The 22,682-nt window shown below is 35.9% G+C and overlaps 2 protein-coding genes across 11 annotated transcripts in view; one reads left to right on the plus strand and one right to left on the minus strand.

Moving 5' to 3' along the window:
* MACROD2 (mono-ADP ribosylhydrolase 2) overlaps window positions 1–22,682 on the plus strand; it is a 2,054,393-nt gene that overhangs the window by 323,327 nt on the left and 1,708,384 nt on the right. The window lies entirely within an intron of this gene.
* On the minus strand, window positions 5,261–20,875 carry FLRT3 (fibronectin leucine rich transmembrane protein 3). Of its 3 annotated transcripts, none has more exons than XM_003810586.5 (3): window positions 20,599–20,830; window positions 12,328–12,521; window positions 5,261–10,752 (listed from the first exon to the last, which is right to left on the minus strand). In XM_003810586.5, the coding sequence occupies exon 3, from the start codon at window positions 10,698–10,700 to the stop codon at window positions 8,751–8,753; it is 1,950 nt and encodes a 649-aa protein (XP_003810634.1). In that variant the 5' UTR covers window positions 10,701–10,752; window positions 12,328–12,521; window positions 20,599–20,830; the 3' UTR covers window positions 5,261–8,750. The 3 variants fall into 3 exon arrangements, with proteins under 3 accessions (XP_003810634.1, XP_008961165.1, XP_003810633.1); XM_008962917.4 differs by having other exon boundaries at window positions 11,774–12,521; XM_003810585.5 differs by lacking the exon at window positions 12,328–12,521 and having other exon boundaries at window positions 20,599–20,875.

The raw sequence follows: 22,682 nt of genomic DNA on the forward strand, positions 1-22,682 counted from the left end.
CCATACAGTAGCTAGAGTGACCTTATTACAATGGAAATCTGACAGTCTGATCCCCACACCTTCTCCTCCTCTTTTACTTACTTCTCCTGCTCTCCACCCCCTATCTTCCCCTTATTCCTCCCTGCCCTCTTAAAAACTGCCCGTTGTCTTTCTTTTATGCTAGAATGAAGTTCAGACTCCTTATTCAGGCCTACCTTGCTGATCTCACCTATGTCTTGATCACTGAGTGTAAGTCACCTGAATTCTTCTAATCCTTAAACACATTAAGCTGATTTCCTATTTGCAAGTTTAACACAGCCTGTTTCCTGTGCTCAGAACACTGTTCATTTTACTCTTTACATGGCTGACTCTTTATCTCTCGGGTCTTAGGCTTTCTCTTACCACCCAATCTAAGTAGGTTCTCTTGTTATGCTCACTCATAGCACCATGTTTTTCTCTTTCATGGTACCTATCATAGTTTTTCACTTTATATTCCTTTGAGTTTTGTTTAATATCTGGATTCCTGGGTGGGCACGGTGACTAATGCCTGTAATCCCAGCACTTTGGGAGGCCAAGGCGGGTGGATCACGAGGTCAAGAGATCAAGACCATCCTGGCCAACATGGTGAAACCCCTCTACTAAAAACACAAAAACTTAGCTGGGGGTGGTGGCATGCACCTGTAGTCCCAGCTACTTGGGAGTCTGAGGCAGGAGAATCGCTTGAACCTGGGAGGTGGAGGTTGCAGTGAGTGAGCCAAGATTGCGCCACTGCACTCCAGCCTGATGATAGAGTGAGACTCTGTCTCAAAAAAAAAAAAAAAAAAAATCTGGATTCCTGTCCTCCCCCAACCATAATCTTCATGTCTTTTTGGTCTACTGCTGTACACCCAACTCCAGCCACAGTCATTGAACAGATACTCAGTACATCATTGTTAAGGTTGAATGGATAACAAATCTCTATGACCTTTCGAAGTCTTAATTTGCTTTTCTGAAAAATAGGGATAATAATTCCTATCTCTAAAGTTATTGTGTGAATTAAATGAGATTAAAAGATCTAAAATACTTAATGCTGGGCTTGACAAAGTCTTCAACAAATGGTAGGGTCTGTAGCAGCAACAACGTAATCAGCAGGCACTTATTAAGCCCACTGTATGTGTAAGACGTCACTAATATTTATAGAACATATTTTAGAAAGAGAAACTTTTTTTAGACTTTTGTTTAATCTAGCCTTTTCTGGGTATATTCATTAACATTGATCCCCATATTAAGGAAATTAAAATGCGAGATTCCAGCAGTGATTCCATGCTTTTTAATGGAACATTGATATGAACTAGCCTCAGTTTTATGTTGTCACAATTATCAGAGCCCCCAACGTACATTCAACAGGGTAATTACTTTGTGTAGTAATTGCCTAGACTATCCTCCCTCCACTCCAGCCAGCTGGCATTGAAAAAGAAGCACTGCTTTTATGTGTGCACGTAATCAATCTGTAAAATCCCATTATCCCCAACTTCCACACCCCCGTGGCTGCATGCTTCCTTTTGAAGCCTCTTAAAAAAGAAAAACTTTGAAGGCAACCTTGAAGTTTATTTCTAATCTCATTCTAGCCATATAACATAAAAATGAGATAGGGGTAGGGAGTGGGAGGGGTTCATAATGTGATTTGCTTACCTCTTTGCCTGGAATCTTATGATACTTGTAGGTAAGCCCAGTGAAAGTTTACATGAGTAAAAATACTTCTTCAGTGTGTATTTTGAGATAAAGTTGGATTTAATTCTGTTTCGAAGTGTGAAGAATAGAGCAAGGTTAATTTGGTTATTCTTGTTCTTCTTTTAATCTGTTCTTAATGTCTATACTAGTTAGAATAAGAGTTTCCACCCACCTCTTATGACCAGCAGCCTGTGTAACTGATTATCTGTTAGAGTCCTAGGTGCAATGCCCTTCCCACTCTGCTTTCCTGTTTCATGTCTGTTTCTTTCTGAGAATATTATCTCCTTTCTGGATCATTTTCTAACTGCTTTTACTAGGCCACTGCAATCTTTTTCTTTTGGGTTCCAATTTCCCATGTGATTGGCATTTTTCTTAGCATTCTTCCCACAGTCTTGAAGTAATTGACGTTTTTGCTTGAGGATGACCTTTCCTGTTTCCTCCATCTCTAGAAACTATCAACATTTGATTAAAGTAGGGTAGGAGAGAGATGTGGGATGTAGGTAGGTAATCTCAAAAATGTTTTCTCCAAACATGAAAGATGTGACTATGCTTCTGTCATCATTATTCAAAAACATTTATTCTGAAGTCTGTATTTTATATATGCATCACCTAATCCCATCATCTTCTCCATCTTCTTCATCTCTGGGACATTTCCCCATCTTCCTTAGAGTCTGAACACAAACCTTACCTTCATACCAACTCATTCCATCTCTCTCAGTGACTTTGTTCTCCTAGCTAGTGATTCTTGTAAAACTGTAGCTTCTCAGTCTTTATTTCAGGCATCCTAGAGCCACAGTCATGGCTTAGGCCGCACCTCTTGGGCATCTCAACTTTCATTTCTCCTATTAAATATTCTTCTTGTCTTCATTGTAGATTCCTCTCACTATACTCCCATCTTCTTCCTCAGGTTGATATATCTCCCTCCTGGTGTTCACTTCCTTTTTTTCTATCTTGTTCCTCCCCATGACCCAACAAGACCCCTTCACCCTCTTAACTTCTTGAAAGAGTAGTCTTAATCATTGTTTCTGTTTTCTTTATCTCCCATTATCCTGTCAGCACCCTAGAGGCTTTTCCCTCATTACTCTGCAGACGCTGCTTTCATAATCCCCAAGGGTCACCTCATTTTTCATATTCAGTGGTGACCTCTTCTATGTCTTTACCCTGATAACATTTTTGACATCCTCCTTTTTTAATACTTTCCTTCCTTGACTCCATAATATTTTCTTTCTGTGATTATTTTCCCTCCTCTGCAATCCCCCCCTTTTTGTTTGTTGTTTCTTTGATGTGGATTCTTCTCCTTCTTCCCCTGCTACAAAGGGTAAGTTCTCCTTTGGCACCTCTTTTCTCTCTGCTTATTTTCTGTTGATTATCTCATCCGCCCTCTCAATGTTAATACTCACCTCTTAGATGTGGTTTCCCTTCCTGATGCTGAGGATATGTCCCCACATCCTCCTTTGTAACGTTCTGTAGACATGTCCAGAGGGATAATGTAAACCTAAGGTCATGTTAATTTATTATCTAAACTGGGTCACTGTGGAGGGTTGAAGAGGGCACTATTAATAATTAGCAGATGTAAACCTGTACTGCGCACATAGTCACCTGTTCAAAGCCAACATTTACAAAATACTCTGAAATCTGTTTCTTCTCAGTTGTTTTCCATCTTTATTAATTGCCTCACCAACATTCTACTTACCTGTGCTGAAAATCTTCATCATCTTCAATATTCTACTTTTTTTACTGTATCTTTTTAATTAAAGCTTTCTTTTCTTTATTTCTTTTTTGACCCCATTCCACTGGCAGTGCGCTGTTCAGGCCCTTATTTCCCCTTGCCTGAAATACTGCATAGCCGTCTAACTTGTCTTCTTGTTCCCAGTTTCTCCCATTCATCTTTAAGCAATATTTTTTATTTTTATAAAATGTTGCCTGAAGTGCACTGATCATTTATATACCTGCTTAAGAGTCATTGCCAAAGAATATCAATGCAGACTTCTCAGCTTGGAATTCAACACACTGCAAAGCCTAATGGAAAATATACCTTTCCAGTCTTACCTCCTTCATGGACCCTGTATTTCAGTTGGACTATTGGCCTTTATCCAAACACCTCCTAAATCAGTGGTCCTTGACCACATCATAATCACCTTTGGAATTTTTTTTTTTTTTTTTGAAATGTACATGCCTCGCCTTCATCTGGGAGCTTTTAATTTAGTAAGTCTTTACTGGGGCCTAATCAGGCCCCAATAAAACCTCTTAATAAAAACCTCCCTCAGGTGATTCTGACCAAGGCCAGGGTTGAGAAACATTGCCCATTTTTATTTCTCGATAATTTTGGTCACATTTTTTCTTCATAAGCAGTATGTGCTTTTCTTTAAATTCCTTCTTACCCTTCAACACCTATCCTATCTCCTTCATGAGGTCTTCCTTGAGCTATTCAAATAGATGTAGTTGTTTCTTCCTTTTTACTGCAGAGCAGTGAACGGTCACTGCTGTTTATGCCTAATATTTGGTAGACAGCACACTTCTTGAAGGCAAGCCATCTGCTACTTATAAAAAAGAAGCCAGCTGGGTGTGGTGGCTCACGCTTGTAATCCCAGCACTTTGGGAGGCTGAGGTGGGTGGATCACTTGAGATTGGAAGTTGGAGACCAGCCTGGCCAACATGGTGAAACCCCGTCTCTACTAAAAATACAAAAATTAGCTGGGTGTGGTGATGCAAGTCTGTAATCCCAGCTACTCAGGAGGCTGAGGCAGGAGAATCACTTGAATACTCAGGAGGCTGAGGCAGGAGAATCACTTGAATCCGGGAGGCACAGGTTGCAGTGAGCCAAGATTGTGCCACTGCACTCCAGCCTGGATAACAGAGTGATACTCCATCTCAAAAAAAAAAAGCCAGTCAGTAAAAGTCATTGACTAGTTAAGAATATTTGTAGAGAACTTTGAAGTTCTTAAAAAGTGATTGATAAGCATGAGTTATTTTTTGCTAATTTAACAAAAAGTCCCAAAACAAAAAGTACGGTGTTTGTAATTCTAAGACTATGCTAAATTAAGATTTGTTAATCATGCTAAGAAGGAAAAAGGAATTAGAATTTTAAATGCTGCTACCATTTTCAGCAGCAATGAACTAATAGTACATTCATTGGTGGATTGACTCCATTAACACTCATGCTTCAGATGCTTTAGGGCATGTAGCTCTCTTTGGATTCCTCATGAAATTGTCATGTTGGCATGTAGCTATAAAATATGCATTAATCAGAAACTGTAGTTACTAAAGCCAAGTTCTTTTCACTAGTTTGTTTGGAATAGGAGAATAATACTTTTAATAAATCGGCCTTCCTGTAAGATAGAGCACAGTGTCATTTTTAATAGGGAGCAAGAATAAGTGCAGTGATTAAATGCAGTTACAAATGGCTGCATCTAAAAACAATTTTTGATTTTTGTCAAACATTTAGCAAGGAAGTAATTTTTTTCCTCTAGTTTTTTGTAGCTTTCCCAGTTTTTTTTGTTGTTGTTTTTGTTAAAGTTATATGCTATATATTCAGAATTGGATTCTTTTTCCATATAAATTTGTTAGTACCTGATTTGGAATTTAGTCTTATTAATATCATTTAGTTTGGGATGCATGGAAATGTATGTATAATTATTGAGTGCCCTTTAAGGTGGAGACTTGTATCTTGATATTCTATTGAAATACATATATATATATATATATATATATTGTATTTTGCAAAGCAACTGGATTTTATAGCAAGCGTAGGTAAAGAAAAAACTTGTATCCTCTTGGTGCTCTGTGTATTTGCTAGTATAAAACATGTTTCTGATTTATTCCAGGCAACATAATCAAAAGGTATATTTTAGAACATACACAAACTTTTCTATGCTCATGAAAGGTATACTGACTGGAAAATGTAAATATAATCTCTTTTTTTTTTTTTTTTGCTTTTTATAAACTACAGGTTTACAGAGACTTTATGGAGACATCCAGTCCTTTCCCTGACTTCTAGCGGAACTATAGCTTAAACTACTCAAAACTTCTAGAAGCAAAGTCAAACTTCCTTCAGAAACATTCCTTATGTTTAATGTTAATCACATTCATCTTTAAGTTGTCCCTCGAAAACAACCATAATGGGAAGCCAAAAGACAGAGTGTTGGGAAACATTTTGAAGACAGCAAACAAATAATTAATAAGATTTCATAGTCACTTGGAGATATCTCCTTGTCAGTAGAGGAGTAAAAGGAGCAGTATCTAGTAAAACTTGGGAACAGATGGCAAACATTTGTTGACCATAATAATAGTAGTAACTTGTATTTTGTAGAAGATTATACAGTTTCCATGTACATCGTGTCATTTAATCCTCACAAAAATGAGGGTACTATTAACCCCCTTTTACAGATATGGAAACATAGCTAGGAAGGGTAAGTAGTTTGTTTTTAATTGCATACCTAAGTGGTAGATCTGAGATTTCAAGTCTTTTGATGCTCTGTGTGGAAAACACAAACTCAAAGTGTGTATGTGTGTTTAATTCTCTCATTCAACAATAATCATCATAGAAGACTTGTCTTAACAAGTTTTGCCCCATACACCACGCAAGCAATCAGTTCTTCAGCAGATACCAGCTGGGTGTCCTCCAATTCAGTTTAATCCCGACACTGTCTACCTGGAAATTGTGTCATATCCCACAGGTTGAGGGCTTATTCCCACAAAACTGCCTCCTCTTCAGACACCAGTTGCAAGACTAGTCAGCTTCAAGTTTGGTTTCCCAGGATCCCCTTTTTGTGTTCTATTAATTTGCTACAACAGCTCACAAAATGCAAGGAAACAGATTTACTGACGTATTATAAAGGATGTTACAAAGGATCCAGATGGCAGGAAACATAAGGTGAGGTATAGGTGGGCACAGAGCTTCCATGCCCTCTCCAGGCATGCCATCCTGCAGGAACCACCACATGTTCAGCAATCTGGAAGCTCTCCAAATCTTGACCTTTTGTTTTTTTATGGAGGCTTGATTACATAGGCATGCTTGATTAAACCACTGGTCACTGGTGATCAACTTAATCTTCATCCACTTCGCCCTCTCTGGAGGTTAGGGTTTGGGGTTGTAAGTCCCAACCCTATAATCATGTCTTGGTCTTTTCAATGATCAGACTTTATCTTGAAGCTACCTAGGGCCTGCCAGCTATCAGTGAACTCATTAGCATATGAAAATATATCACTTTGAAGATTGCAAGGGTTTTAGGAGTTGTATGCCAGAAACAGGGACAAAGAGAAAGTGTGTATTTCACAGTATCACAAATGCCAACTCACTCTACTAAAAGGCTATTTTAAAAAAACAGTTTTTCAAAGACCACCTTAAAAAGTATCAGGACAGTGGCAGCAGTGCGCCTAAGAGAGAAAGGCTTTGAAACCATTTCTTAAATTTTCCATCTATACAGTGTATAAGTAAGAGGAAATACATTTATACATGAAACACTGAACTCTTTGAAGTAAAATGATACACAACCTCAAGATGTTGATTTTTTAAAATTTTTAGCCAACTTTTATTTTTATGCCTAGAAAAATACATGGGACGTTTAAGACTAATGTGCTGGGCAATTTGCTACTTAGTGATAGTAACACAATCCTGAAAAAGCAAGCACAATTATTCTGTACTTTTTAAAAGTTTTATTCAGCAATAAGACCATAATTTTTCATATTTAAGGAGTATGAAAAATTTGTCGAGTTTTAAAAGCTGAATACATGTAGCATTGGATCAAGGCACATACAAGACTGGCCAAAGGGCGTACAATGCACTTTGGTTTTTTGTTGAAAAAAAAAAATCATGGCAACAGAGAAGTGATATGGTTTTTCAACAAGTAACAGCTCACAATTCAGTAGGAAGCTAGAAGGAAATGTTACATTACGAGTTCATTATGTAATATCTGGAAAATTGTGACAGTAATGGGCAGTATTCTTGATCTTTGTAAAAGTAAATTGAACATTTATGTACAGTGTTAAAACCTTTGACATAAACCAGATCTAAATTTGATGTCTAGTATTTATTTTTCTTTAAATTATCTCTTAAAGAACTACTTTCTCTGGATTGTTGAGGGGAATCACTTATAATTACATTACATTTTTAATATGCATAAAGTTTCTCTGACATCCTTTATGATAAAAACATCATAAACACTAACAATTTTGTGTTTATAATTCACTTTTCAAAAATCAGGATGGTATAGGCAAAACCAAAATGCAGTTTTGGTATTTGTGTTCATTACACTATACAAGTCTAAGTTTTCATGTTTTCCTAAGTACACATTTTCCCCCCAACTTGGAAGCACATTTACATTACCGTTTTTGTGAAGTCCTTTATTTTCAAAGCTTTGCTGACAATGGCTTTAACAGACTTCATACTCCTTTTATGCCAGCTGATGTATTCAGTTCAGAAGATATGCTTAACTTTTTTAAGGATAATTAATTTGCCTAGAGCAAAAATGGAGATATGCAGGAAGTTTGATATTGCCCATTACTTCACACATTTTGATTTATTGAATACCACTGGGATAATACAAATTTAATAATTGGAACATTATTTCATAACCATTTTTTAAAATTAAATTTTATCTCATTCAGCCATTCAGCCAGTTTTTTTTTTTTTACATTTTATTAATACCAAAGTGAAAAATGGCCTGTGCTTATACTACAAGGATCTCATATGAATGCAGTCCTGATTGTTCGACACAGCAAGAAAATTCACTTTCACAGTCAACAAGTCATCTTACTCAGTAGAACACAAAGTAAATGGTTTATAACTCCAATATTTGCAAGGAAAATACAGTACAAATTACTAAAAAATACTAAAATATAGAATTGTGTTCAGGCATCTCCACTACATCAATCGCAGCAGTAACCTGAAATTTGAAACTTTTAATAAAAAGTTCTTAAATATAAATTATATGGCAAATGTACAGTACATTGCTTTTTTTCAGTCTCTTTTTCCAGTGTTTTGCAGTAGAACAGGGTTCCTACCATCACCTCCCTTAGGTTTAAAAAACCCAAAACACAAGTCTGCTGTGAGTCCTTCAGCATCATGAGTGTGAGTGATCTGAGTCTGGAATACCACTGTCTCTGTAGCTTCGGTTACTACTGCTTTCACTGTGATTGTTTTTGTACAGATTCATTCCATTAGGAGGAAATATGGTGTGTATTACAAACTCCTCCTTCGAGATGGGTTCATTGCTTATTGGTAACATCTGAAAAGAAGTTTCCCTGATTTCCAGGATAGAGTTGTCCTTCTTAGTGCCAGCTTCTGCATAGTCATCCTTTCTTCTCCTCCCTTTGCTATATGCACAGTTCCTTGAGAAGAGCGATCCATTCCTATGAACATACCAACACACTAAAGCAAGAAGGGCAATGGTAACCAGGGCCACAGCCCCACCAATGATGGCAGCCAAAGGTAAATTGGGGTTTTTGTAAGGTTCTTTCTCTTGCTCTCGATTGAGGGTGGTTGTAGGGTTGTACATTCGAAGGGGTGCAGTTTCAGTCTCAATACAAACAGGAGTTTCATCAAATAGGTAGAGGTTGCTGGTTTCCATGGGAACCATGCATACTTTATAGGGTGAATCAGGCTCCAGGGCTGTGACCAAGTACTCACTGCGTTCCCCTGTTACAATTGTTTCTGTTATAGATCCAAATGCCGGGCTATGGCCCAGTTTAAGCCAGCTGAGTCTCAAAGCAGTCATAGGTAGAGCAAGTTTCCAAGAGATATGAATGGTATCAGAGGTGACAGACTTCACAGTAATTGTAATTGTTTTTCTTGAGGGACTCCCTGTGGTTTGGTGATCCTTAGTGAGCTTGGGGTTCTTAATATCTGGCTGTTTGGTCACTGGAGCTGGCCACTGTCCTTGGGCAGGATACACTGTGTTGGGTATTGCAGTGGTTATCTGAATGGTGCTTACAATCCCACTGTCCTTACAATCAAACAGTTCTGCATTGAGATCCTTAATAGCCATCCCACGAACCTTTTCTGGGGCTTGGCACATGAGCCCACGCACGTTGACCTTCACAGGTAGTGATTGTAACCAGTCACGTACCCATTTCATCTTGCACCCGCAATACCAGGGATTGTTGCGAAGAATCAGTTGTGTTATATTGTCCAAATCATCAAAGATACCCTGAGGTAAATTACTTAGGTTATTATTGGACATATCCAGTCGATAGAGCTGCCTTAGATAAGAAAAAGCATTTGGGGGCACCCGATTGATGTGGTTATCTTGAAGATAAAGCTTCCTTAGGTTTGTGCCTGGAAGGTTTACTGGTGCAGCAGTCAGGGAATTCCGCACCAGGGACAGCTCTGTCAAATTAACTAGGTTGAAGAAAACTTTGTCACCTAAACCATGATTGTTCAACAGGTTTCCATCTAGAACCAGGCGTTTTAGACTAGTGAGACCTTGAAGAGATGGTGATGAAATAGTGGATATGCGATTATCATCCAAGCGTAGTTCTTCTATAGTCCTGGGCAAACCCCAGGGAATTGTGCTAAGGTGATTACGGGACAGGAAAAGCAGTCGGAGATAGTTGCTGTCTCGGAATGCTCCCTCCTCTATGCTAACTGCAGAGACAGAGTTGTCATCTAAATGTAATTCTTCCAGATAGGGAATTTTTGAAAGTGAATCATAAGTGATAGTCCTTATGTTATTTTCTTGCAAATGTAACTCTTTTACATACTTTGGGAGGTTGGTAGGAAATTCATCTAAACTGTTGTGGTATAGATATATTCTTTCTACTTTCAGCAAGTTTTTCAAATCTGAAGGAATCCCAGCATTATTTATTTGGTTGTTCTGAAGGTAGAGAGTTGTAGCATCCTCTGGTATTCCTGTTGGAATGGATGTCAGAAAGCGATCATTACAGTAAATGAAACCTGCATCGCAGCGACACACAGATGGACAGGATTTAGCCATAACTGATAGAGGTGCTACTTGAAGGAACAGCCCAATTTTAGTCCCGATGAGGAAGATGCTCCAGGCTGCGCTGATCATGGTCAGCAGTGTTGAGGTCTTTATACAAGGTAGCTTCTGTTACTTTAGAACCCTAAAATGAAGTGAGTAAAAAAAGACAGAAAACAATAAGGCCAGCATACTGAATATAATGTTTAAAAACGAATGTGGAAACTAAAATATCCATAATCACTTTTAATATTTTCATTTGTTTTGGGAGGGGGCATAATAGGGTTTATTGCTAGCTAACAATAGACACTGTCATATAATCTCTTTACCTTAATGGTTTCTTAATTTCTTTATAAATTAAAAAGTATCTGTCCTAAATCCATTTGATTTTGAAATATTAAATATAATTGAAGTTTTATTGAATAATCCAAAGTATTTTAATTATACTTTATATGAACCTTTAGACAGTCACTGATCAAGCTAATTGAATATCCATTTCTTACTTAATATTCATAATAAGTAACACCTTGGAATATTATTTGTTATATTTAAAGGTAATCATTTTACTGTTATCAAAAAACCACACATTTTTATATTTACTTTTTATTAGGCAAAAACTATACAGGTGTAGAAAAATGTCATAAAAATACCTATTCTCTTCATACTCAGGAATAGTTACACACATCTTGAGATCCTCAATCTCAAACCCATAGTTTGCTTTGATTATTAATGTCATTTCATTTTCTTTGGTTATTAATTTTAAGCATTATTTTAAATGGATGGATTTCTATAAGAAAATAAGAATGATTCCTTCATTTATTTTTGGGAAAGAATTACAAAGCTAATACATCCAGCTAACCTAAGTGGAAAATTTCACTTCATATTAAATTCTGTCTTTCTTCTGTTCACATTTTGTTATATGTTTCATACTGCAGGTTTTAATGACTTTGTCCACATTTTTCATTATTTTCTACCTCATAACGTGTTGTCACAGTGCATTTATATTTCTTTGAATTCTAACCTAGAACATAAATCAACTTTTTCTATGGCTGGCAAAGTATAGATTTATACTGATGTATTGTGTAATATAATCTCTTCTGTCCTTTTAAGTATTAATTAGCCTTTGTAATTTTAGGCATGAAAATAAAATACTTTGTTTTTCCTACCTTATTGAACGATGTGAGTAAATTTTGCGGGGGTGAATATCCAATGCACATATATTATTTTCCTGGTGAGGGACTGGGACTTATAAACTTTTGTTTAGTCCTTGGAAATGTTCTTCACCGTTTATTCAAGTAATCCTATGGCGTACACACCTCCAGATCAGGCTTGCTGTTGTCAATGAACATTCCAGCTGCAGTTCAGCATGGTGGGCAAGCTCATTAAAGTGGGGGCAGAAACAATTCTGCTTCCTGTTACTATGTAGGACACATGGCTTCCTATGTATTTTTTTTTTCTTTCTGATAGAGTTTCTGTGTGAAAGTTCCTTTTGTGTAGCTTAATTCCCTTAGTGGAAATTGCCCTCTTTGAAATTCTTATTGGCTCTTCTGTGCAATGTGGTCAGAGATAGTAACTTCAGATCCTCATGAAGAAAGTCATTCATGATGCTAAGGCCTGTATAGTAATAGGTTTTTCAGGCAGTTACCCCCTACCTTTATTCCCATCCAGGATTATCCAAGTATAAACTTTGTACAGTAGCTACATCCTGAGGTATGATTACCTGCTGTGAAATAGCTATTTCCAGCTTTTGCTTCTTGCTGATTTTTCAGAATGTCTGGTGCAGTCACGTTATACAAGAACAGGTATTCTCTTTTAAGAAGTAAAGGAAACTAAATTCTTCATGTAAAGAAAAGGAGGCATACTAAATTTCCTTTATATTTCTCTTCCTTAAAATATACTGGGACTGAGCATCTCCTGTGAAAGTAAAAGGTTTTAATGAACTATTAATAATGAACTTTAACATACTAGAGAAATTTCCTAGACATTTAATTTCAATGTCTTAAAATAACACATCTTTCATCATAGTGGTTAGTCAGAAGGGATAGGTTGACCTCTTTGTTTTTAGACTTCTCATTTTCTTATACAAATAAAGTAGGAGCCAAAGTTGAGATTGTCATCAAACAGATAATTTCTATTATCTGATTGTGTCACTTTGAATTAAACACCATGGCTTTCAAATTCAAGCTAGTCTTTAAAAATTTACTTTTAAATCATATGCATAAAATGATAAAATGTTTAAAAAGAAGAAAACAAGTACATGTCAAAGAGGTGAGCAAATACATTAACAAATATTTTTGACAGAAATGCCAAGGTAACTTTTTAGGCATTTCTGAACATGATTTAACAAAGTCACACAATCCACAATTTAGAGTTGAAAAGACTATTTTAAAAGCTTTTCTTTTGATTTGCTTAGTGCCCTGTTTGATTCCTCCTGCAGGTCTCAGTTCTCCCAACTGCAGAATGTTGACATCATCCCCTTTCTCTTTAGGGGTGTATCTAAGGACTACTTAGTGATCTTGAAACTCTAAGCACTCAGGTGTTCTTGCCCAGAAGGTGACGTAGAAGTTCAAGTCATATTTAGTTTTTCTGGAGAATACTGTTCTAATTTTCTTTTAGCATACTAAGTTTGAAAAAAAATTTGTATTTGAAATAGAAGGGACACTATTATTTCAATCTCCTTGTAGTGACCATTAGGAAAGCACATCAAAACCAGGTGGGGCATTTCTCTCTAGGTTCATACATGAATATTGCCAGTTTTTAATAAGTGTATTTTTCATTTCCAAAAGAAGACTTTTGGCTTGACTAAAGAGATCATTGAATTTAATGTTGACTGCTTTGCCCATTATCAAATATGCACGAAGATTTTTTGAGAGTTTAGAGGAGGTGAGTAATATTCGAATTGGTTATGCAGGGTCATCCACTCTGATACTTTGTATATATGTAGGGAACATTTGAGTATCCTGGAAATATGTGACCCTGAAAGTAAGGACTAAAGTAGTAGCAATTTGCTTCTCCCACAGTTGCTATCTAACATCCAACAAGTAGAGCATCTGTTCCATAATTCAGATACTCTGCTGAACGAGTATGTTAAATAAGGCCACAATTTGTGTTTCTGGTTCTCTCCAAAAATTCAGTTTCTTTTAGTTTGCTAACTACATACCAACATGGTCATAGGCTATATTAACGGAAGAAAAGTGAAAAAAATTACAGATACATATAATTTATTATTTACGCAACTTGAAACAAAAATAGCAGTTAGCAGATGGATCAAACAGTCTCTAGTGAATATTGCAAAGTGCCCACAGAGGAAAGTTTAAATGATTTATTATTTAATGTGAGGTTTTACTGTGATGCCTTTAGGGCTTTGCTCATTATTGTCAAATTCCAATAGTATCTTTTCTTGAAAACTGTTGCTTTCTCAGTGTGTGAAAATGGAAAACCAAGCTGTTGAAATTATAATTACAAAGTTACTTTTTAAAGTATCTTCTGTAAAAGTTTTTTAAACTTGAAAATTATTCAACATATAAAATAATGTGGTTAATTTAAGTTTAGAAAACAATTGCTTATGTTAAATTGCATTAGAAACTAATTAAAAACCATTATAAAAATAACAAGTGAGAACCTGCTTAAAATGTTACCAAGAGTCAAGCATTTCTGATATTCCAGGGATGATGGTGAGGCAATATATACTTGAGATGATGAATCCGCTGATTGGGGATTTAAAAACTGATTGTTCCCTGAGTCAGGTCAGACCACAGTGTGTCCAAGGTGATGATCATAATGATAACCAGACATAAAATAAATGTCTTTTATCTTGTGTCTCAACTATATATATTTCACCAAATAAGGCTCTAACAATATGTATTGATTTTCACATTTTTAACCCAGAGAATGAAAGAGTTCTTAATTGGTGTGAAAAGACGGAAGATTAATTTGTTTATTTTACCTGTTTTACATTTGTGAAGCTGCTTTCTCTATTCTGTTTGATATGCAAACTCACATTTGCCATTCATACAATAGTGGTAATAATGTGGGATTAACAGAAAGCCTTAAATCTCATTAAGTTCTTGGAAAATGTCATTCTCTTCTCCCCACATTGTATTAAAATAAAAGGCAAAAACATAAAACAGGTTTCTTAGGAGAGAAGGATACTCTTTCGGAAATGAAGATTACGTTCAGAGCTACTCTCATATGCCCCTGCTCCCTTAGGCTCAAAACAGTTCATGTTTAACTATGTTTTATATCTTCTCTTTCCCATTTATTTTGAAACTATAGTGCTAAACAGATTTTTGGGTTTTGGTTTTGGCATATTAAAGGCTGCAAGGATCTCTTCATCAAAAATGAACGATCCTCTCCTATCCTTAGACCTTCCCCTTTCTGAGCTGGATCTACATATTTGCGCACCTAGAAATACTGTAGTCAAATGTCGATGATGAAAAGAAAAATGACCCCCACTGGCATGGACACTGTGGCCAGGTTTCCATAACACTGACTTCAGAGCCTTTCTGTCCGCCTAGGCTTGAAAGAGGCCATTACTTCTGAACAAAATGAATCGATCTTTTAGAAAAATACTGTTAATGGGGTAACTTGGGGGGAAAACATAAATGAAGCCCTGGTAACTTAATGGAATGTTTAAAAACATTTTTTAATGGAATCATTATTTAACTATAAAACACTTAAAACTGTAGTAAAAAGAAGAAAAACATAACCACCTCACTGATGAATCAGATTTTTAATAGGGATCCTTATATTCATATTCAGTTTATTTTTACAAATAAAAATTGTGGGGTTTTTTTGCATTTATAATGTAATCATCAAGTCTGAAAAGCTTCCAATTTATTTCCATGATACACCCAATAAAACATGTAAATAGATAAGGATACTATTTTAGGGAAACTAATATAAGAAGTTGTATCTGAATAGAAAACTAGTATTTAAATAAAATCAAGAACTTGCGGCAATCTACATGTTTATATGATTTCTTCCCTGCTACTACAATATTTTGGAGGTGGGAGTGTTATGAAGGTATTTCTTATGTTTTGAGAATATTACTTAGATTAAGATGAAGCTGTATAATAGTAGTGCTAACTTCTTATTTAATGCCTTAGATTTAAATTGATTTTGATTTTACCTGTTTGATCATTAGTCATTTTTAAAAAATATTAATTCAAGTATAAGGTTTTGAGATTATAGTTTATTTTTAATGATTTCTCTCACAGAATGATTTCTGAATGCTGGGAACTTTTAAAAATATTCAATCTAAAATCTAATGGCATGTAGAACTTTTAATCCAAGTTAGTTGCATTGTTTTAAGTAAAACCTTGAGACTAAAGAAAACACATGCCTAAACAAATGTATCCAACTTTGTGAATATTTCTAGGTAAACTGGAATTTATACAATCATAATTTAGAGTATTAGGAAGGTAATTTATTTATGAAGGCTTAAATTGCTGCCAAAAAAGCTCAACCTGTGAATGCTAAGCCTTTGCAACAACAAACGGTATTTCAAATAAACTACATATACGGTTAAACTGAAAAACTGGAGTACATCAGGTTAGTTGATAGTGACAGCAAAATGCTTTCTAAGCAGGCTGTCTGGTAGTTAAATTTTCCACGATCATCAGATTTCAGGAAAGTTCCAATTCTTTTGTTTAATGCCAGGCAAGCAGAAGGACCTCTAACTCTCCTCTTGAGAGTCATGAAGTCTGAAGGGTTTGCTGAGAGGCAGAGAAGCAAGTGTGCCTTTTCATACTTGGTTTTATCCAGACTATTTTCTAGCCTGAACACAGTCCTTGTTTCATTTATGGAAAATAGGGGATAAAATTTCCAATGCTAAGTATTTTTACTTTTTCTTTTTCTGTTACTGGTTATTTTCCCCGGTACGTTTCTGACAAATGAATCAAATTCTGCTTCATTTATTTTGACTTGTAAAGTTAAATCAAGCATCCTTAAAACAAAAAGGCAAACTGGGATATTATCCGTCAACATAGTGAATGCTGCTTCCTTTTATGATATTAAACCCAAAGTAAATGAATTAGAGAACAAGAGTTGTAAGAACGAGTAAGATATTAATTTAGAGAGTGGTGAAGGTAAGTGGTGTAGAGTTTGGGGTGGGCGCATGCTTTAAATTTGTGCTTTTGAGCAAATGCAATTAAAAGTTTGCCTACTTTTGTTAAACCACATTTTACCATTGCAAACTTCAAATTCCTTTTTAACTGTGTGGGTACAACTTGGTTGATGTGCTTTAAATTTCTAATATTTAAGTTTCCATACAGTAGTTCAGCAAATACATTTATTTTAGTCTACTGTGTGGCAAGCACTATACTGGTTGGTGAGACCACCTGAAATCATAAAATACATTGTTTTTCATGTCCAAGCAGGGTATTACTTAAACCAGATGAAGAGGAAGAAAATCAACAACACATAAACTGATCAATCCACAGTCCAGTGGCACACTTTAAAAATGGTTTTTAACCAAATGTGGTCTGTGGGTTTTCTCTTCAAAGTTGCCTCGGTAACTTGTGCACATGTAAAGTGAAAGAATAAAGAACAAAAGCTGTCATTGTCTCATCGAGTGAGAGCAATTTCTCCCTCCTTTGATTTAAACAGAATAATACCTGCAGAAAGCTTTTTATACATCCCTGACACTTGATTTTAGGGTAGGAAAGAGATTATGCATATGCAAAACAAATGAAATTTTAGCTTTTGCTTAAATTATATTCTATTGCTTTCTACTTAAAATCTGTTTTCTCTGGGGTTTTCGTAAATAGATAACTCAAAGTTCTTTCTTACACAACATAAACATAGCTTTGAAAACTGTCTTTTAGTGTGATGTTTAACCAAATTCAGTGATGTCGATCTGTATTTTGAAACTGGAAAATACTTTTTGAAATGTGTATACCTATTTTCTTAAGAGGAAGAATGCTGTTTCAGAAGACCAACTCTTTGTTGGAAATTTATTTGTTGACTTTCAGTAAATTTTTGAAATGGTGGAATGTTAGAAGGAGCTGAGAAACATCTCTTTTTATGCTCTGAAGAGAAAATGCAGTTTTGAGGATTAATATTGCTGAGAGATTTTTACTGTAGAGTTTTTGCCCACTGGGGGGTGGTACACTCTACCAGAACACTGCTTTCAGAAGCCGCAAGTCAGATGTTGGCTGCTGCTGGCCAGTTTTTCTCTGGTTTAATTACAACAAAGCCTCCCGTTGAGAAGAACAGTGAAGGCCTCTGGGGCAAAAGGTGGGGGGTGGGAGGGAAGGGGGAAGGAGGAAAGACGGAGGGGAGAAATTATGGCCTTTGAAAAATTTACTGAATCTCATTTCCATTGTTGACTTTATTTATGGTAGTCTTCATTTGATTTAAACAGTTATTTCTAATGCTTTTTTTTTTAAATAAATGGGTTTGAATAAAAGAATATATAAGGGGATCTATTCAGAATTTTTAAGTTAGCTCTGGATTTTGCCATTAATCAATCATGTTCTTTGTTATATAGCCCACCCACCTTAAAAAGAGGCATAAAAGTTAAGAAATGACTGAAATGGCAACTATAAACCAAATATGTTTTTCATTGACCAGATTTAATATTGGTATGAACATTGGCATATCAAAAATGAAAAGCAAGAAAGAAGAAACATTAATATATTATTAAGACAAGGCCAATTCCCTGCACTGATTTTTGTAGGGCTTAAAACTGTTCAAAATAATCCAGAAAAAGGAGGAAGCCTTAGGGTGTGTGGCCAAGAAAAGCACAGAAAAATCTCTCTGCAATGCACTTGCATGTTTAAAGCTGATTATTGTATTTTTCATCTAGAGAGACTGAGTGTTCATTAGGGTCTTGTGTCCCTAGGCAGGAGATGCTGAGCATAATTGGAGTTTCTATTTGATTGGGCAATATAGTCTAGAGAAGAAACTGGGGTAAAGATAATTAATAGCTTGCTAACAAAGTCTGACAGCCACAAGATTTCAACCAAATTTATTTCACACTGCTTCATTTGGCTCTGAAAAAGTTTTGATAGAATTGTAGGCTCCTTAATTAACACTTGAAAGCAAAAGAAACATACCTTCTATTTTGCTGCCACATTTAGTTATGACAAATTTTCTTACTGTTTTTCTTCTTTTTGTAAAAACTTTATTTGCTATCCAATTATATATTTCACAAACGTTATGTTTGGGAAGTGTTTAATTGTGCATTTTGAACCCAGTCATAATTGATTTTAAAGGGTGGGGTGCAGCAAAATGAAAAACCCAATTAGTAACTGGTAGACAGTTTTACAGAACTGCAATATTAATGAATTCATTATGTTTATTCATTCACTAATATTTTGCTGATCCTTGGACTTGATGTGTTTTGGTTGTGCTCTTCAAAAAATCAAATTTTAGTTTTCTTAGTAAATCTATGCGTTTTTGTAACTCTGTTTTTATTTCAGGGTAATAAATAGATGTGCGTTTGTCTGTGTGTATATATATGTGTCCAAACTAAGGGGCATATCTCTGATTTAATTTTCCCATGGTAAAACCTGGCATATTATCATTAATATTTGTAGTAGTTGGTAATGTTGATATTATTGATTGCGGCACTTTTAAAGGATTAATTTTTCTTTACTCATTTCGGAAGAGATGAATATTAGTCATCTGTCACTTTGGGTCAGGTATAAGTGATTCTCCCTGAATATAAGCAAATGTATTCTTTATGTTTAGGCTGGTCAGGATATTTTTATGCAGTCAGAGATAAATGAAAGGCATTGCTACAGCTGAAGGACTTTTCTAGTGGCTTTATTTATGTTGTTTCTGGATAATAAAATAACATAGATGAGCATTTTAGACAGATTTATTAATAGACAGATTTATTAAGACTGTTTAAAGTAGCCTTGTTATTAAAACCATTAGAGATTTTGGACTAACAATTGAAAAAAAATCAATTTTTTTTCTTTTAAATTCTAAATAAAATAATAAAAACAAACCCCCCAGATGTTGAGAAGACATGGATGGGCCTGTTGCACTCTTTACCTATATGCAACCATTTTGTTTCAGACCTAATTCAGTGAACAAAATTTTTTGAGAAGATACATTTAACTACTTTTTCAAGCTTTGTAGTATAAATGCATTTCTTCCAATATAAGATTTTCCTATTATAAGTTGCAAAGAATGGATCCTCTGCAAAACCCACTTGATAAGGGCTCTACTCATTTATTTTTCTTTCCTGCTACCCCAAACTCACTGCATACATCAGGCATAGCTTCCAGGGTGAGCTTTGTTAGTTTTTCTGAGTAGACTTAGCCATTTACTATGCTAGTCACATACTTCACTTGCCTAAGCAATGGATTTTGGCATTCTGTTGAAGAGGGAATATGGTTTGGAAGAGTGTCTCCCCCTCCTCTGAGTTCAATTTACTAGTTGAGATTTGCAAGCCTGAAATGCTTGAAGCAGCTCAGGCACGATAGCAGTGCAAGCTTTAAAATCTAGGTGTAGCTGTTAATCCTTTACAGAGGCACATAAGTCTCCAGGAGTAGCTCGGCTAGCTGTGAGCAAGATGTATGCTTTTCATGTACTGCGTACTCATGGGCTGAGGGATTATTGATTTTCTTTCACAGTTGTAAAAACAGCAATTGGTGATCATACCACACGTACAGTACACACCAAGTTGCTTTTCTATCTGTGAAGAATCTCCTTGTATTCTTTAATATTTAACATTGAACTTTCCAACTTGCTGTTTTCCATAAGGCTCTTTTCACATAGCAATTACTCAAGACAGAAAATAGCCACTTGCTATCTTTTATAAATGAAAGAAGGTTCTAAGAAACTTCTTACATTCAGCCATCATAGTGAAATTTTTCATTGCTGGCTTGCACGCACATATATTGCTTGTTCTGGTGACAGAGCAAACGTTCCTATCTGGATTTCTCATAGTATCAAGTCGTCTCTTTCTTTCTAGAGAGTAAAACCAAGCAAACTTTCTGGGACAATCATAAGAAAAAACATGGAAAACACTTACCAGGAAGACGAGAAAAAGCAATCCTATATACACTGCCGCTATAGCTGTAATTCCATTGACAGTGAATTGGAGTAATAGCCCTCCCCCGTCTCCCAAGCTCTGCGTCCAGTCCACACAAAGCCCACGGCAGCTGCAGGCTGAGCTTGTCCTGCTTCAGATCACTCCTACACTGTGGAGTGAGCGAGGGAGAGCATTCCAGTTTACTGCACACAGCCCACCTCCAAGTCTGAAGTTTAAAGCTTCACCTCGCAGTGGCTGAAGAAGGGGGTGATGTCATAGATGGGCAGGACTTAGCCAAGATCTTGTTCAGTGAGGTAACTGGATAATCAGACAGATGAGCTTTGCAAACGCTAGAGGGGGCGAGAGCAGCCGAAATGAAGCATCAGCCTGCCAAAGCTAGGATGCCATTTGGTTTGTAGGCAGCCCTTTGGAATCTCAACATTTTCTAAAGTTTACTACAAGGCAGTGGTAGCATACTTATGTATTTTTTTAAAAAGCATGTTAGAAAGATATTTTTAAGATCACAATAGAAAAAGACAGGCTTTGTCTTATTTTTAAACCATCTGTATTGAAAAGAAGTTAACCAAAATCAAATTAGTTTTATTATTCACTAGCTAAAATAATGTTATAATTGTGGAAGATGTATGCCAGTAATCCCGACTGTGAATATTTATTCAACATATGAATAAAAAGCAGATTCAAATATATACATCGGGGCTGGGTGTGGTGGCTCACGCCTGTAATTCCGGCACTTTGGGAGGCCGAGGTGGGAGGATCACCTGAGGTCAGGAGTTCGAGACCAGCCTGACCAACATGTAGAAAAAATTAGCTGGGCGCCCGTAATCCCAGCTGTTTGGGAGGCTGAGGCAGGAGAATCACTTGAACCCGGGAGGCAGAGGTTGCAGTGAGCCAAGATTGCATCATTGCACTCCAGCCTGGGCAACAAGAACGAAACTCCATCTCCAATATATGTATATATATACACGTGTCACTGATTCATTTAGTTATGGGAAGGGCAATAGGAATGCCAAAAGATTTTTTAAATGGTATTAAATGGTCTGTTCTTTTGGAGGGGAAGAAGTTACTGTTCTCTATGTTTTAGAAAATGAAAGTATGTTTTATGTACTTCTACTATGTGTTTATATTATTTAAAATGGATTATTTATATTTAACGATCCCTCAATAAAATGTTTTTAAAAATTTTAATAGAATATTTTCCTTTCTAAATGTTTTTGCTGATCTGGGCATGGGTTTAGATATAAACATCTTAAGGAAAAAATCTTTTAGGGTGGTTTGCCTGGATTGAAATTATTTTAGTTTAATTTAGGTACATGAATAAACACTGGACAATTGTAAGACGTGGAGATTATAAATTTCTATGCCTAATTAACAGAATTATACTTGTATTTTTAATTATGACTTTTGTAGACTGGTTTCTGCTATTTGGTCAACAATTGCTTTGTGCCCGTAAGTTTTCCATCAAATAAGTGTATTTCACTTGTTCATGTTGGTGGTAAGAACTTAGCTTTTATATTTACCTGGAGGACCGTTGCCTTAAACTAATATCTTTATTTGCTCTATCCTTAGAGGTGCATGACTTTCTCCTTTGTCCTGTCTCAATTTTTCCCTGCACGTTTATTTCTGAAGAAGGCCAGCTAATAGTCTTTCCCAGGACTATTTGATTGTGGTCTCTTCGTTAGCTTCATTTAGTTTATCTATTTATATATTTGTTTGATAACAGTTTGACCTGAGTTCCCTTCCAAGAATGGGTGATATCAAAGTAGGTGAACCCTTGATAAGAAATGTATTGACCCTATTGTTCTATGATTGCACTTTTGTGGGCCTCAGAGGACAGACCCATTAAATCTAGGAGTTTTAGATTCTAAAGTCCATTGAAAAGCCAATTTCTTTGAACTGCTAGGTAGTACAATTAAACTGATATGCAGCAGCTGAATTTTGGGAGGAAAGGGAGGTGGATATTTTTCTGTTACTATGAAACAAACACATGGATTAAATTATTTTATTAAATAATTATTTCTAGAAGCCATTTTCAGATAGGAGTTGGTTCTGTTTAAAAAAGGAAA

Source organism: Pan paniscus, chromosome 21 (genome assembly GCF_029289425.2).
Source record: "Pan paniscus chromosome 21, NHGRI_mPanPan1-v2.0_pri, whole genome shotgun sequence".
Lineage (NCBI taxonomy): Eukaryota > Metazoa > Chordata > Mammalia > Primates > Hominidae > Pan > Pan paniscus.

What these genes read in the sequence shown, in the direction of transcription:
- FLRT3 (XM_003810585.5), bottom strand. Translation starts at nt 10,700, where the DNA reads ATGATCAGCGCAGCCTGGAGCATCTTCCTCATCGGGACTAAAATTGGG.